The sequence below is a fragment of the Emydura macquarii genome, unplaced genomic scaffold (genome assembly GCF_026122565.2).
Source record: "Emydura macquarii macquarii isolate MOO-44397 ecotype Brisbane River unplaced genomic scaffold, CSIRO-AGI_Emac_v2 contig_1253, whole genome shotgun sequence".
In the NCBI taxonomy this organism is placed as follows: domain Eukaryota; kingdom Metazoa; phylum Chordata; order Testudines; family Chelidae; genus Emydura; species Emydura macquarii.
Window position 1 is genome coordinate 64,758,954 of NW_027131390.1, and position 17,014 is coordinate 64,775,967.

A 17,014-nucleotide genomic window follows, 5' to 3' on the forward strand; every position below is an offset into this window, starting at 1 on the left:
AGACAATTTACTGAATTTCTCATGATTCCATAGTACTTGATCCATTTTTATACTCTTTTATTGATAGTGGGCTAGTTCCTACACCACTGCAGACAATGGGAGGTTAGCAACTGAGTTCAATGGGCATAGGATGAGACACAGAATAAGGAAGAAACAATTACATAACTATCTTATTAACACAAAGTCTAAAATGCATTCGCAACCATAACTTCCACATTAACTAGTTTTTTATATTTCTTGTGTCTCATTATGTTGAGACGCCATGCCTGGTTTCATTCATATGATGAAAGAAACTGCATATTTCATTTAGTTACAACATGCTGTGGAACTATTCTTCATGGAAGAATGATATGCTTCTCTTCAGCCAGTTAATTTTGGAGAAGCCAGCAGCTTCCCTTCCTACTTTCATCTGGATGTTTTCTCTAAGTAACATAACCTTATTTATCTATAAGCTTCAAATAATCAAGATTCTATTTTATTCTATAATATCTTCTTCCACAATCAAAAAATGTAAGTTAGGAGCACAAGGATTAAATCTAGTTTGATTTTGTTAGTGCAATTTTATATTTGTAAATCATTTTCTGTAGACATGATGAGGTTTGCAGTTCACATCACAATGATGGTCATTCATTAGAACTTTACTTACATTGTAACTGATTCTCCAACAGCTGTTGAAGCTGAATCATATGTAATGAGAATGTTCATACAATATGAGAGGTTGTACTCACCCTTGGTCCATCTTTACCAGGAAAGCCATCACCACCTCTGCCACCAGGCTCTCCCTGTTAAACATAAATAAAAAAGGATTATATAATTACTGAGGAAAGTGTCACTAGGATATCAAATTAACTGGATTTTCTAACTGTGGTCATGCAAATAGTGTTCTGCATAAGAATGCAGTCAGATACGGAAATCAAGTGTAAGACTCAAAATCCATTCAGCCACACAGGATTAGAAACAATGGGCCAGATCCTCCTTTGGTGTGTATTGACATAGCTTCATTGGCTGCAGTGGAGCTATGCTGATTTACATCAGCTGAGACTCACTCAGCACTTTCACATATTGTAGTCTTTTTTAAATATATGTCTTGATTTGGATAGATACTGTGTACTTTTTAGCTTTCACTGAAGTCAGTAGGAACTGCAGGTATATAGCACCTTTGAAATCAGGCCAAAAGGGAACACATAACAAACCTGCTGCTTTGCATGAAGCTAAAATGCTGATTTCACAAAATTAGTAGGAGAAAAACAATTGTTACCTTATCTCCTTTGGGTCCAGGATTTCCATTAGCGCCTCTCTCGCCTGGCATTCCCTGTAAACCAGATGGTCCGACACCACCAGGAGGGCCAGGAGCACCAACAGGACCCTACAAGTGTAATGGGGAAATAAGATAGATAAAATTTGAAGGTGCACCTGAGTGAACTTGAATATGCTCAAACCCTTCACTGTGTTTTGTGTATCAAAGTAGCTACCTTGCTGCCTTCTGGGCCAGGAGGACCTATTCCACCTCTTGCTCCTGAGGAACCTGGAAGACCTTGTGGACCACGTTCACCTGGGAGACCATTTTCACCCTGTGATAAAGAAACATTCATTAGTTCTTTGTTTCCAAGGCCTGTATTGTGGTTCTGCATCTATTTACATTCTCTCCTTCACATATTTAATCATAGAAATATTGTTACTACTTACCTTACTACCTGGGGGTCCAGGGACTCCATTTTCACCTCTTTGTCCCTGTTTACAATGCAAGAAATATTATTAATCCATATACTTTATATTTTACACAGTAAGTCTATCCAGAAAATACTTGTGTTTGGCATCTCATTTCCTTCACACTTTACCCGTGACTGTGATAATACAAACTACTCATGTTTAGTTCCTGTTATGATCTAATTCTGGGAAATACTATTTTCAAGAGGACAGTACTTCCAGTGATGGATGTCAAAAGGTAGTGGCTTCCTCAGATTTAAGAGGGCTGACTTAGGGTGTGTTTTCAGGGGATATCTCTAGGGGTAGAATAGGGAGATGAGAAAATTGGATCAGCACCATTAGCCCACATGTGCCCACTGTATGAAAGATTTAAAAGTTAGAATATCATAACTCATTGGGACTTGGAAAGAAGAAGCCTTCAGAGAAAAATGATTGTCCACCAGAGCATCACAACTGCATTAGCCTCAGTATCTGCTCCAGCCCATTTGTACTCTGGTGGGGGGTTGACCAATGGATCTGCTATCATAGATACACTGACCAAAACCCATCCTTCTGGCTGTGATGACCTGCCCACCCACCCTCAGTAATGTTTTCTGTGTTGATGCATAAAGACTCTGTCATGGATCACGGCTTCCCAGGACACAAGAATACAGATTCCTCTATGTATAACGTGTTTTACATCTGAAAAGTGAGCCTGGAAGGAATTGCTATTATTATATTTGTCTTCTGATTTCTTGATTTCCAAAAGCGGAAAGACAACTTACTGCTTCTCCAGGCTTTCCATTCTCTCCAGGTGGTCCTGCAGGACCGAGTAATCCCTATTTGAATGAAAGATACCACTTCATAAATAAATATTTTCTATGTACCTAGATTGAAATATCTATATATACTTGATATTTCATGGTGATTTAGAGAAAAGCAGAATCTGAACAACTGTCCTAAGAGCTATTTATTTTAATCAAAGTTTTCCAATCTAAATTAGGCATTCTTCAAAGTCACAAAAAACTTTGACAGAAATAATTCGATGAAAATAATTTTGTCATCTAATCTAATATTTTGAAAATGAGGAAGGTCTAACTACAAAAGCCAGAGATTCGGCTATAGATAACCCACTGATCCATCTCCATTCTTTGTATTGACAGGCTTGCTGGCTATTGACCAGCTAACTTAGATGATGATCTTGGCTGACCTTTCTCACTTCAAAACATGATAAAACAACTCTTACTTGAAATACTTAAGAAGTTCGTCATTTGTTTAAAAATTTAAAAGTTTAAAACTTTAAAAAAAAATTGGAAGCAATAAAAGAGAAATGAATAGTACCTGGAAGCCAGATGGGCCTGGTAATCCTGCCTCTCCTTTTTCACCACTAGGACCCTAGAAAGAAACAAAAAGCAATGCAAAATTCATCAACCTAATTCTAGTTCATAAAAGAATTCTTAACATATGCATATTGTAGTCAAAATTCCACATATATCCTAAGCCACAAAATTAGAGAAAAAGAAAACATAAGGTGAATCATTAGCACAACTAAGCTTTTGTCATGTTACTATCAGACCCTTTTGATCCTGATGACTATACTCACATAAAACTATTAAAGTCAAGGGTTTTTTTTGGTTTTCTTTTTTTTTTTTTTCAACAAAGGTCTGCAGCATTAAGCCTACTGTGAAAATTTTATTAAAAAAATCAGAAAGATTAAAACTTCCCAAGACATCCATCATTCACAAGTTGCTTTATGGATGTCTTTCCAATACACAAAGGACTCAACTGTGGCAAGCCTGATGAGAGTAAGTGCATTGTGGGATGAGAAAGAAGAGATTGCATAATGTCACTTCTTGCTCTCTGCTAAATGAAATTTCTGCTCTAGGCTCGCTTTGCTAGGTTCGACAGAAGGAACAGGTACACAGGAGACCACTGCTGTATCCCATTTCAACAAGGGGAAGCCATCATGTCAAAGTCATCCATGCTTATCCTGCTGCACTCAAAAAGACATTGTGAATTCTCATGCAAAGATTCTTTTCCTCTTTCCTCTCTTATCATGGGCTAAAAATTCCAACAGAAAGAATAACTTCATAGATATGCCTGATACCGGTTACTTAACTGTAGCACTGATAAACTGCCAAAGGGAATTGTAAATTTCTCCAATAATCCTTAGTTGGTGTAAATTGGCAAAGCTCTATTCACTTCAGTTTATATCAGCAGAACTTTAGCTTAGTTATCTTTAACAAATATTGAGTACATATTAAAAACAAACAAAGACAAGTGAGTCCAGCAGGTGTTTCTGTCTTCATAACCAACAGGAAATTTCTCTTTCAGTGTTCACTATCTCTTTGCTGACCACCAGCACTGAGCAGTTCAATAGTGTTTGAGAAACATTAATAACACGTCTTTTTTAATGAAAAGATATCAGCTGTTCCAAAACTTCTTTTTTGAGAGACTGTCTGGAGATTGCACTTACCGCAAGTCCTGGAGGACCTGGTGCACCAGCATCACCACTCTTTCCAGGAAGACCCTATCAAATGACAAAATTAGACTGTGATTATGGATCAGTGAAATTTTAAAAAGGATTAAAACACAGCGGACATTGTGAAATATTACTAAACAGAAGGTGATAAATGAAACTGACCTGTGCGCCAGGGGGTCCAGGGCTACCTCTTTCTCCATTTTTACCTGGTGCACCCTTAAAAAAGGGAAAGACCAGACATATTTAGAGTACAACTTTCTAATTCAACATCTAGCTAAATAATAGTTTCATACGTATAGGGCCAGATCATCAGCTGAATTCAATCAATGTAGCACCATCACAGTCAATGGAACTAAACTGATCTGCAACTGCAGAGGATCTGGCCCATTAAGTTTGTTTTTTAAGTAAAAAATAATTACACTAACCTCATTACCCTTAGGACCTGGGAAACCCATCACACCTGGTTGACCTCGTGGACCTGATTGGCCTGGAGGACCAGGTCGGCCAGATTCGCCCTGATTACCCTGATACAGGCAGGAGAGAGGTAAAGATATAGAGACCATTAGAAGAAACCAATGATTATGTAAACAATAGAGAAATGTTTTTTTTTAAAGAAGACAGTTTTAAAGGTGAGCAAAGACCATGTTATTTTGGGCTAATTTTCCATTTGAAATATACTTTTATGAGTTATTTGAGTTGTACTTAAACTCCTGTGGAAGAGTTGTCCATGTGTATAGTAATGTTAAATAACAAGGTATGGACAGTGCTGTTACAATGAAAAACCTACGGAATATTCTGACAGTGTCAAATAAACACAGCACGCCACTAATCAGCCTGTCTCTGATCTCACCTACATTTGACACAGGACTTCAATGGAGTGATACTGGTGTTAAGTGAGACCAAAGCCATACCCAGTGAGAGTACTATCATATAATATTTGTGCAATGTACATACTGGAGGGCCGGATTTGCCATCATTTCCTGGGCTTCCTGGACTTCCTGTCAAACCCTGCATTTGAAGAAAAAGTTATGTTAATTTTTAGTGAAAAAGGAAATGATGTTAGATTACATTGTATGGAGGAGACACCATTATTTCCCTCTGAGTTAACACACCTATTTCAGGCTCGCTAAAGAAATCCATTGAATTTATTGGGGACTGGCAGATCAATAATTCATTTATTAGGGATTCAGCCCATTCTGTGGGATTCATTATAACGAATGAAGTTGCAGGAGGCACCAAAAAGCAGTCATTATATTCTAAAACTAAAGTAAGTAATGTAAGCATTTTCATTAAGTCCCTATTGTTTACAACAACTACATTTAATAACACATTCTTAGAAAATTTGGCTTTTCTCTTCATTTTACTATACAAAATATGATGTGTGTTTGTCACATTGTATGTATGAAAGCCACATGATTTCCAATTCTGTAAGTAAAATTTAATAACCCATAAACCTGCATGGAAAATCAGTGGTTGCTGACTTTCGAACTTAGAAATATTGGTCACCAGTACCCTCTAATTCTCAGAATAACACATTATAGTTTTCTACTTTTTATACCTAATGCCTTATAGTTTCTCTCTGAATGAGCCTGTGGGCATCAATTATTGTATGCCACTGACCAAACAACATATTTGCTTTTTTTGTGTGTGCGCAAATCCTAAAGGCTTCTTAATAGAAAAAAACGTTAAAATTATATATTTTATATAAAATGAGATTAAATATGTAATTATCCAATTGAAGTTCATATAGCGCCAAATCCTATAAGATCTGTGGTGTAACCTGAGCACTCTGCAACTACCTGCATCCTATAGAGTGCAGTTTCATATAGCCTTCCCACCCTCAACTGTGAAGATGTGTTCTATGAATGTGGCAGGTCAGTGCTGGTTGATTTACTATTATATAGATCCTCGGACCAAATACACTTCTGTGCAAGGGCACGACCACAGCTTTGGAGGCTATTATCATCCCAAGAATGCAATACTCAACTTCAGACAACCCTAATGCGCCAAAGAGATGATTTAACTCATTGCTTAGAACATCACCAAAATGCACTGAAAGGATTTTGAGCTAATTGAAATTCAGACATGGTGGGCAAACATGAAAAGGTTCAGGGGTTCAGCTAAGCACCCCAAAGTCTGAATACTTATCCAAAATTTATTCAGATTGTTTTAATTCTCTTGGGCTTGAACACTTGGGTTGGAAATCTCATAAAAACTTCCTTAAAGTATCTTTTGCACTTCTAGTTCTATTCTTAACCACAAAGGGCACAGAATATTCAATTAAATATACTTAATTAAACACATAAAATAGAAATTGACAGATTGAAAATCTCAAAAAAGGTTTGTTATAATTGGAGCTTTGGTCTTGGTTGTTGTATCAAACTAGCTCAGCCACCTGTAACAAAGACCAAATTATCTTAATACCACATTAAAAGAACATTCTGTCTTACTCTCATTCCTGGAAGACCAGGGCCACCATCACGTCCAGGTTCTCCTGGAGCTCCTCTTGCACCTGCAATGCCTGGACCACCACGTTCACCAGCTGGACCCTTAATTATTTTTTTTTAAAGAAGGACATGGGATATTCACAATAAGTAAATAAAGCAATTAAAATGATCATTATAATAATGGATTTTATTAAATGTGGACTCCTTTATGTGAGGAGGAAGCATGTACCTTTTCTCCTGGAAGTCCATTACCACCGGGTAGGCCACGGAAACCAGGGGAACCCTGCCACGCAAGAAAGCAGACATTTTATTCCTGTGGATCAAATAACAGGCAAAGTCTACCTATATAACAGTGGCAACCAAAAAAATCTGCGGGTTTATTGAAAGAACGTGCAGTGTTCTGTTCATGCAAATAGATCTAAATATTTTAAAAGTTGTAATAATGAACTTTGATGCTTTCAACCAGACACATTTACTTATATTGTAGTGATATTTAATGAAAGAGATACGTAGAGATGACATTCCAACCTGACAGTACAGATTCAGGATCCTTTGTCTGTATGCACAGTGCACTTTGGGTCTAATCCAAAATTCACTGAAGTCAAAGGGAGTCCTTCAAGTTACTTCAATGGATATTGGTTTGGGCCTTATTCTTAAATTAATGTTAAAACATAGCAAAAATTATCTAAGATATTTCAGCCTTGAAAAATGATTTTCCCCTAGATCATTCTTGAAGAAGGCATCTTGGTTGCAATATTTTGATGACATTAGTTGTTATTGTTCCTAATGCTTTAAGACAACCTTGCATTTGTATCTCACTCATGTATTCAACTTCCTTTTATTTTGTTCACTGTGTCACTCTGGTTTCCTCACAACTTTCCAAAATCCTGCAACCAGTTACAAATTTAGTGAATATAAATTGTATCAATCTCAATTCCAATTTGTTTTAGATGGAAACCGAACGTTAAAATGAGCACCAGCCTGTCACTCTTGATTATGCTTGAACAATTTATTTCAATAATTAATCCATGATAAAACTCTGTGCAAAACAGTAGCATCTAATTGGTAAAAGACTGTTGGCAGATGAATCAGCTAATAATCCTGTATATGGATGAATCAGTCCTAATTTTACTTTCAAGAGCTGAAACTCTGTCATGTTAATTTGATCTACTCTAATTCAACTTAATTTATGGAGTGACATTCTACAAATTGTAGATGAATTAGTGTTGTATTTGGAGTCTTTAATAGATATTATACTTTCTGTTCTCTTTTCTTCTTATTCTGTTCAAAATCTTAGCTAGAAACACCAGTTTTTCAAGATCAATATCTGTCTAGCTATCAAAAGATGAATAACATATTTTAAACTAAAGATAGACCCAAGCCATGAAGAGCAAATCTAGATTAGGCTCTGGATCTGAATTTTTCCAGTATTTGGGATGTTCACATCTGGAAGTTTGATTCCATATCTATCCGGATTCAAACTTTCCTCAAATTTGTGGAGTTTGAATCCTAGATTCTGGTACATAGTATGTGAAATATGATTTAACTACCAAGTATAGTGACTTGGAGTGGCTTACCCTTTCTCCTGGTGTTCCAGGTATGCCATTTGTGCCTGGCTCACCATTAGCACCCTTTTTGCCTTCTTCACCAGGAGGACCAGAAGCACCTGGAATACCATTTTCACCCTAGTAACAAAGCAGGAACAAGTGAAAACATATTGTGCAGAGGCAAAACTCTCACTGAGTTTAATGGAGGTTTTCCTGTGATAAGGACTGTATTTGGCCTATTAATAAAATAAGCCCGTAAAATATGATGATGCATTAAAGAAATAAGAATATTTAGAAAATCACTTACACGCTCTCCTCGTGCGCCTGGCTCTCCTTTTGCACCGTTCTTACCAGGTTCACCCTAAACAAAATACACTTCCATTACAAATTCTGCATAATACCAGAATATTTTAGTAGATTTGTTAGATAACAATAATAATAATAAGAAATATATCTATCAGCATTTAAATTGTCAGCTCATTTTTATGATTTATCTGTCTAAAGGAGTCAAACAGAAGTGGCAGACTCCTACGGGAGCTGGTTACACATCCTCTCTATAAAAGAGAAAGGGCATATTCCTGTATACCCTTACTCAAGTGAGTGCTTCCATTGGGTCAAAGCCTTTGTTCCATTCTGGTTTTGAGTCCTGGGGAGTTTTGCTTGATGTCAATAGGAATTTCCATGAATAAGGTTTGAACAACTATGGAGTAATTCTGTCAGGACACGGCATGTTGATTTCAATGTTAATACAAGAATAAGTGCCTTATACACTGTGAGTAGGTTTCATAGGGGTAGGCCCAAGGAAATTTAGAAATAAAAGAGATGAAATTGTTTTTTTATATAACAGTTAGAAATGGATGAATGGTGAGAGTCTAAATCTGAGCTACCATCTGCACATATCCTCCTACTGCCAACTGAGATATAACTATGGCAGTACGGTTCAATACTTGGTACCCTTATGGTGGACAAAAGCTTGCATTTTACTATGGATCATGACTTTGCAACATTATATTATTACCAAAGATTTTGCTGTGCTGTGCTTTTATGATTTGTTGGTTGGATAGATAACAGCAAAGGGATGGTAGAATTGATTAGGCAAGTTCAAATAAACAGGAAATGTCTGAAGGCTTCTAACAGAACTCCCTAAGCATTATTCGTCTGTCACATATATCTGTGCAACTCTACTGGTGTTAATGGGATTTACACTGGTGTAGGTGGCAGAGGGAATCTATCCCCTTGTTTGCTCTTAGCAATGAAAAGAATGTTGGTGACTCACTGATGGGCCTCTTTGTCCGGGAATTCCATTAGTACCTGCGGGGCCAGGGGGGCCACGGGCTCCACTCAGCCCAGGAGCACCAGGAATACCAGCAGGGCCCTGTGTGGGAGTGAAGGACACTAGCATGAAAAAAACACGGCATTACTGAATGCTGCACATTCAAAACTGTAATCCTGACCAATAACATAGCAAAAGATGACAATTTGGTGGGATACTTACCGTTTCACCTTTAGAACCTGGGTTTCCATCTCTTCCGGGAGTGCCCTAGAAAGAAGAAATGATTAATCTGTGCTAACATAGTGTTCTTAAATCCAAAAATTCCATAGCACTTTGCAAACATCAGTTTGTATGGCAATAATCATAACAATATGTCTGTATAACCAGCACAATAGTCCCAAGGACGTGTGGTGTTTGTTACTTACAGAAGTACCAGATGCACCAGCATGACCTTGTTGGCCAGGTTCTCCTCTTAGTCCAGGGGTACCATCAGAGCCTGGGGAACCAGGAGCACCAGCTTCACCCTAAGAAGAAGACAGTATGAGAGCAAATTGAACTCACTCTAGTATTGTTCCCAATGAATAATGTTAACAGAACATTTTAGCCTCATTATCTCTTTCTCAGCCTTTGAACTGTTGCTGGACCCAGGCAGAATGCTGACACTAGCATATCCTGAGCAACGGGGCAAGTAACTGACCCAAGGGAACACAGTCGGCTAAAACTTGGCAATACATGGTGGGGAGTACATGCTGACATACTGCACAATGTCTCCTACAGCTATAAAGAGTGCTAGAGAGCACATTCCTCCTAATACACTACGAGGCATTGTGTCTGCCTCTTTCCTGTGCAGGCGGAATGCCTCAGAATACCTTTACCAAGTTACCAAAGCTCCATCCTTCACCTTAAAGTATTCCTTATAGGAACACGACTGCAATTTAATCCTTTTAATTTAAGAAAAGAAATAAAAAGAACACATTTAACATGGAGGAGCAGAGAGACAGTTCAGAGAAGGAGGGCTAAATGAGGATGTTCTGGAAAAAGGAGAAGGGTAGACAAAGCAACAGTTACAGGGACAGTTATGTGCACAGGCCTGGGCTTCACATTAGAGTGGTGACACACAAAGTAAGTGGTGCTGCTGAATGATTTTATTGCTTGCATTGTAAATGGGTCTAGAGATCTATTTGTTATTATAAATAGAAGAATACCTATTTAAATAAGGACAATCTGCCATAAAAATTAAAGAGAAGTCCAAAGGATTATGGCATCATAAAACAGCATGAAAACATCCTAGAGAAACTTCCGAAACATCTGCAGAAGTGAGAGATGTTACAGGCCTGGGGCCAAATCTTGACTTCGTTCACAAGCACTGGTTGCAGTGGGAGTGCTCATGAGAGTGAAGTGAGCATGATTTGTCTTAGCCTGTGTATGAAAATACATCAGCTATAGACCTCCAAGAAACGTGATAGCAACCAGACAATGAGAAACATCTAGTGAAACACACATCACAGTATATCTTAGATATTAATGTAGCATACATCATATGGCAAAATATATCTTCAAATAGATACCTTAGCACCTGGAGTACCTGGAAATCCTGCAGTTCCAGGAGGGCCTATGGGACCCTTAAATAAAGAAGACAAAGTTATTATTACAAGAGGTGAAGGCCATATGGAATGAACCTAAATTTGAAAATCAATCTGACTGTAAAAGTTTTTTTCTGTCATGGGACTAAAGAAACATCTGGCAAAACATCAAGACATATGAGTCATACTATAGAAGATTGAATTTGGCTGGTTTTAAAATCTCTCACCTATACTTTAGTTACCCACAATCAATGTCCAGCATTTTCAATCAAATGTATAATTTCAATTTGAAAGGTATGACTATCAAGATGAATATCAAGATGATATTGCACATAATATTTTAACAGGTCACTTTAGCTATTAGAAAGCATGGGAGAGGGAAGAGGACAATATGGTTGCCACTTTTACAATTACTAAGTAGTTGGAAAAATAAAAGTGTTGGGCTACCTAATGGTAGCCTAATGGTTTGTATGGCCCACTGAAACCAAATGAGCCATTGTGAAACATCAAAGGACAAAGACTTTGTTGATTGCTGTCCCCCACATCCATGAAGAGGGTGCTTGCACGTGAACTCATCCCATCAGCTAGAACTCTGGGGCAAGGGAATGAAAATGCCTGACAAGAAGGAACTATATCACTCTACTGCTTGGAAGTCAGAGAGGCCAATATTTCTAAGCATAAGCAAGGGATCCCCAAGCTGCTTGGCTTGGGCTAGCCCTAAAATATATAGAACTTGCTTATTATAGCAGTGACTATTACCTTTTGGAAATAAGACTATCTCATTTGTGTGTATATGTTTACCTGCTTTAACCTTGTAAATAATTATCTTATTTCTTTTCCTTAGTTAATAACTCCTTATTTAGTATTATAGGATTGGCTATAAGCGTTGTCTTTGGTTTGAGATCTGAGGTATAATTGACCTGGAATAAGTGACTAGTCCTTTGGGACTGGAAGTAACCTGAAAATTGTTGTGATTTTTGGTGTAAGGAACCATCTGTCACAAAGGCAGGCTTGCTTGGGTGGCAAGACAGACAGGAGTTCACACTTGTTACTTGGTTGATTAAATCTAATTATAGAACATACAACCACTGTGGGGTTTGTGCCCTGTCCCTTGACAGTCTCCCTTGAGGTTGGCACTCACATGTGGGAGTTACTCTAGACAGCTTAACATCATGTTCTAGCCCTATGGCTGAGTGATTATATGGTCAAATTATTCAAAATCTGGTCCATGTAAAGAGTTTCCATTATCTTCATCACTAAATAATTAGAGAAAAGTTTGAGCATACACATCCTCTTGATTTACAGTATCATGATTTCTCTTATTTTCTTTAGACTTCAAAAATAAAGGTTTTCTGTTTCAATCATAACAAGCATAAAGTTATTGAAAATTATATCTGCTTAAGACACCAATTCATAAGGCAAGCAATGTCTATTAATAGGTGTGGTGGTGGTGTAGCATATCAAGCATATGGGCAAGAGAAAAATAGTTAAGCAATACAGTAGTTAAACTAAAACAATAATTAAGTTTCTTACAGGTTGTCCAGATGCTCCCGGAGTACCATCATTACCACGGGCCCCCTACCAAAAGAATACAACGTATCAGATACCAAACATTCTCTTTGGGGCTGTGCAGTACAGTATGGTACAAGGAACTTTGATATTGGGCAATGATATTGACTTGCAGATCATGTTTCTTTGTGTCTATATATTGCTATGTAATTTATTAAGGTATACATAATTCTTCAGGTATGAGTGCCTAATATATTAAATAATAGTAATAATAATAATAAATATTATCCAGAAGGTGCCTATCAATTGTGCATGCCCTCTGCTGTAATGGTAAGATAGCGGTATACAAGGAAATATGCTATTAAACCACAGAAATCTTTTAATGTATAGCAATCATGCTTAATAAAGCAAAACAATGTGTGTGACCTGTACTTTAGATAAAATAAGTAAGACAGCAATAGATGTCATGCATTCTAGAATGACAATGGTTTACAAACCACAGAGAAAGGCTATAATGTTGGATAAGGGAACGAACAATGATGATTTAAGGCCCTTTACCTATTCTGTAGATGCATCAGACATCTTGACTGCTCAGTACACTGAGTACTAGAATTAACAGTTACTGTTCTTTATATTTTAGATTGTAACTTATTGCTTGCAATACCTGACGTTAATTATGACCTCCCCTTGTAGGCCAAACTGGAACACCACAGTCTCACTCTTCTCCTGCACAGCAGTCACTTCATTTGGTTAGCTTTCCAAAGCTGACCTCTGTTGCATCTCGCCCACCCTGTTGGCTAACCTAACCTATGCTCTCAAAACATATGTTAGCATACAGTATAAAGGAGGACTCATCAAGGGCACATGGTATGTAACAACCCTTTGTGATCTTTACTGCAACGTTTAGACTTTGGCTGGTAAATTTTCATGATGATTTTGCAAATACTATATATATTGCCATATCCTCCTATACACTATTTCCTGTACTACATCTAACTTAGACTATAAGTTCTGTGAGTCAGGGAGCTTTTATTTTATGTGTCTACGAAGCACATGTTGTGTCATGCAAGAGAAATAATAGTAATTCATTACTTTTGTTCCAATTACTTACAGCAGTACCAGGTGCTCCTTGTCTTCCTCTTTCACCAGTTGGACCTCTTGGACCCTAAAGAACATACAATTATTAATTTGGCAGATGGATTTCCAAAGACACCATGTAACAAAACAAGAAGAAGAAAAACTTTTGCTTAGAAATGTTTCAGTGGGGCTTTCTTTATGGGTGAATAGTACTCAGTGTGCGTGAAGGGTGGTGGAAACAAGCTCTTAAGGATCAAAGTCAGAAGAGAGCTGAAGATAGCAAGAAATGCTAAACAGAAAAAGGATCAGTTACTGTAACAACTTCCAAATTAAATAATAATGAAAAAAAATTACCATTGGCCCAGGTGCTCCATTTTCTCCAGGAAGACCATTTTCACCCTGTTATATAAAGAGAATAGTACATTTTGAGAGAATTAACCTTTATTACCATATTTCATTAGTGATCTCTTACAGGGATGACACACAGTAACAAGCAAAGTCCTTTGAGATGCTAAGCACCTTTTATGAGGTATTCAGTGTCCTCAACTTCTACAGAAGTCAAGGGAGGGATTGAGAAGTCTCAACAACCTCAGGCACAAAATATTAAAACTAAAAGGGTTAGGGCCTGTTCTATCATTGTATTACTTCAGTTTTACATGGCTGTAATTCCATTAAAATCAATTTAGATGGCGTTAAGCTACAGTAACACAGAGGTAAATTAGGCATGAAGTGTATCAGTATAGCATCTTTTTAAAGTAATAAAGCTGAACAGTGATGGGAATCTCCATCTTTTCTGCTACTGTTATAAAATCAGATGAGATGTGCTGCAATTGTAGACAACAAATTCCCCTAGAGTTATTGGTTATTTATATGGAGATGATCAGCCAGGAATTTAAAAGCTCAAGTGGTTTTACAGAAGCAAAATATGCAAGATATAGTTAATATAATTGATTTAGAATAAAATTACATACTTTTAAAAGGCTACAACAAAGTCACTTTACCTTCAGACCAGGAGCACCAGAATCACCTTTGGCACCATCTCGTCCATCAAAGCCCTAAGGGAACGAAAAAGAACCATACATCTCATTTGTATTCTTGAAAAGCTGATAGGATTTTCAGGTTAAAAAAAAAAAAGGATGCACTTAAAGTTCAATATTGATCAAGGATTAACATCAAATCGTACATTGTAGGAAGATGGCTTATATTTTTTCAAATAGCAATACAGTAGAAAATCAAAATCCTGTTGCAAAAAGGTTACAGGAACATACATACAAATGCATAAGTTGATCAGTGCATGCTTATGAACAGACTGTGATCTCTTTACCACAGTGCTGAGAATTTAGTCCCACGAGCAGTCCCCATTGATTTCAGTAGCACTACTCATGTGGGTAATTGCTCAACAATGAAAATAAGGGGATCAAAATTTGGCTCTGAGTTACAAATACATTCCAGGTAATTTATTTTTGTCAGTATTAATGGTAATTACAAGTAAATCAAAATAAGCATGATGTTCATGTCCAGGATTTTAGATTTCCAAAAGGTTCATTTCTGAGATAAGAGCCAATCGTGAAGTTCAGATCTGAACACTCCAAAAGTTCTGCAAAGGGGAGTCCTTGTGCCTGTTGCATAATGATTCATGCAGAGTAATTCATTCAAAAATAGTCTTACAATAATACTTACTCTGTGACCTTTCATTCCATTGAATCCAGGCATGCCAGGGGGTCCTTTGTGGCCCTAAACATGTAAGCATAAACAAATATATAAATGATCAATACAGAGGAGTAATGAAGCACACAAACTAATTATGTATTAAGGGTCATCGTCAGCATGGTGATATAGTTAACAAAATGCAAAATCAATACTTTTTTTTTTTAAATTTAGGAAGAGCTCTCTCGAGAGCTCTTTCTTACCGCTGGCCCGGGTAATCCACGCTCACCAGGTCTGCCTGCTCTTCCAAATTCTCCCTGTGGACAGAATAAATGGTTTTGCTCTGTTGCTACTTCATTTTCTGGCAGAGAACTAGTGATACAGGACTACACAGATATTGGAATAATTTAACTCATTAAAGTAAGTGGATGGAAGTGGTCACAGCAGTTTATGCCAGGATGAAATTTGTCTCACAGTACAATTTTGTCTTTACATTAGAAGCACTTCACAGCTCCAAGATCCATTCTCATCAAATGTTTTGCTGAACATGGAATAAATTTCAGCATTAGCCAAGCTATTCTTGGTAGAAATTGTGGCATCCCTGAGATGCCTCGGATATTTATCACCCATGGAGAAACGTTCAAAAAGGACAAAGACTTTTATTGACTGGATGTGTCTCTATAGCCATGCAAAATAGTCTGTTGGGTTTTGTGAGACAAAACTTGGTTTTTCATGACCATAGAACCTATTTTCCAAAGATTCAAAATTAATCTGGCTCAGAGCAAGATTTCAGACACACACCAAAGGTTGGCTCTATCCTATATTTATCAGTGCCCGTCTATTTATGACCTGATCCAAAACCCATTAAACTTAATGGGAGTCTTCCATTGACTGCATTGGGCTTTGGATCAGGTCCTTAATGGTTCCGTGCCAGGTATCAAGTTGGTAAGATCTTTGCATACAATATAGGTGACACACATTAAAGGCTTCACATTGGGATCTAGGAAAAATAATCACTTTAGTACACTCAGGGGAAATGATCAAACTCCCAAACAAACATAAAAGCTTGGAACTACAACAGAAGCACAGACAAACTAAGCTGTCAACACACAAATGGTAAACAAAACTATGGTTTACAACTAGAACTGGCCAATGCAAAGAAATTCAGAGAGACTGTCAAGTCAGCCACCCAGTCCTGACCTCACTTCTTGTGCCTGTGTATTATTTTTAATAAGTTTATTAAGGGGCCAGAGATTGCCACAACTCCTTTGAAAATGAGACATTTCATACCAAGTTTTAGCTAAAAGAGCACATTTTTACAGATATATTATGAAATTTACAAATCAGGGGATTACAAGCGATAACCTGAAAGATACTTAAACAGAGTGCTACCAATGGATACTGCTTTAATAACACTATGCAGTAATTTTGACCCTCCCCCATTACATACTGTAATAGTGAACTCACATCTTTTCCTGGGGGACCAGCTGGGCCTAGTAATCCTTGGGGGCCTGGAGGTCCCTGAAAACAAAATAAAGATGAATTTCCTTCCATAATTTAGAAATTAAAATTGTATTAAAAAGTCAAAATATTCACACAGCTGCAATACACAGGTTTGGTAAATACAGTGAGTAATCATTCTGGGTTAAATCCACCCCCAGGGGGAGCTCTGGTCCAAGGCATGCTTCACCTCATGACAGTGGTGGGCACGGGGACATTTGCACTAAATACACACCACAGAATAGGCCTCCAATTGATGATTA

The 17,014-nt window shown here is 37.4% G+C and overlaps 1 protein-coding gene across 1 annotated transcript in view; it reads right to left on the reverse strand.

Annotated features, from left to right (window-relative positions):
- Positions 1 to 17,014, reverse strand: part of COL3A1 (collagen type III alpha 1 chain) — a 68,205-nt gene that overhangs the window by 15,607 nt on the left and 35,584 nt on the right. The window contains exons 8-32 of the mRNA XM_067549046.1: positions 16,719 to 16,772; positions 15,515 to 15,568; positions 15,285 to 15,338; positions 14,606 to 14,659; positions 13,959 to 14,003; positions 13,639 to 13,692; positions 12,552 to 12,596; positions 11,004 to 11,057; positions 9,861 to 9,959; positions 9,658 to 9,702; positions 9,439 to 9,537; positions 8,470 to 8,523; positions 8,193 to 8,300; positions 6,845 to 6,898; positions 6,619 to 6,717; positions 5,123 to 5,176; positions 4,594 to 4,692; positions 4,331 to 4,384; positions 4,163 to 4,216; positions 3,028 to 3,081; positions 2,472 to 2,525; positions 1,687 to 1,731; positions 1,473 to 1,571; positions 1,259 to 1,366; positions 729 to 782 (exon numbers count right to left, since the gene is read on the reverse strand). Of these exons, the coding sequence (XP_067405147.1) occupies positions 729 to 782; positions 1,259 to 1,366; positions 1,473 to 1,571; positions 1,687 to 1,731; positions 2,472 to 2,525; positions 3,028 to 3,081; positions 4,163 to 4,216; positions 4,331 to 4,384; positions 4,594 to 4,692; positions 5,123 to 5,176; positions 6,619 to 6,717; positions 6,845 to 6,898; positions 8,193 to 8,300; positions 8,470 to 8,523; positions 9,439 to 9,537; positions 9,658 to 9,702; positions 9,861 to 9,959; positions 11,004 to 11,057; positions 12,552 to 12,596; positions 13,639 to 13,692; positions 13,959 to 14,003; positions 14,606 to 14,659; positions 15,285 to 15,338; positions 15,515 to 15,568; positions 16,719 to 16,772 (1,647 nt within the window). The remainder of the gene's footprint in view (positions 1 to 728; positions 783 to 1,258; positions 1,367 to 1,472; positions 1,572 to 1,686; positions 1,732 to 2,471; positions 2,526 to 3,027; positions 3,082 to 4,162; positions 4,217 to 4,330; positions 4,385 to 4,593; positions 4,693 to 5,122; positions 5,177 to 6,618; positions 6,718 to 6,844; positions 6,899 to 8,192; positions 8,301 to 8,469; positions 8,524 to 9,438; positions 9,538 to 9,657; positions 9,703 to 9,860; positions 9,960 to 11,003; positions 11,058 to 12,551; positions 12,597 to 13,638; positions 13,693 to 13,958; positions 14,004 to 14,605; positions 14,660 to 15,284; positions 15,339 to 15,514; positions 15,569 to 16,718; positions 16,773 to 17,014) is intronic.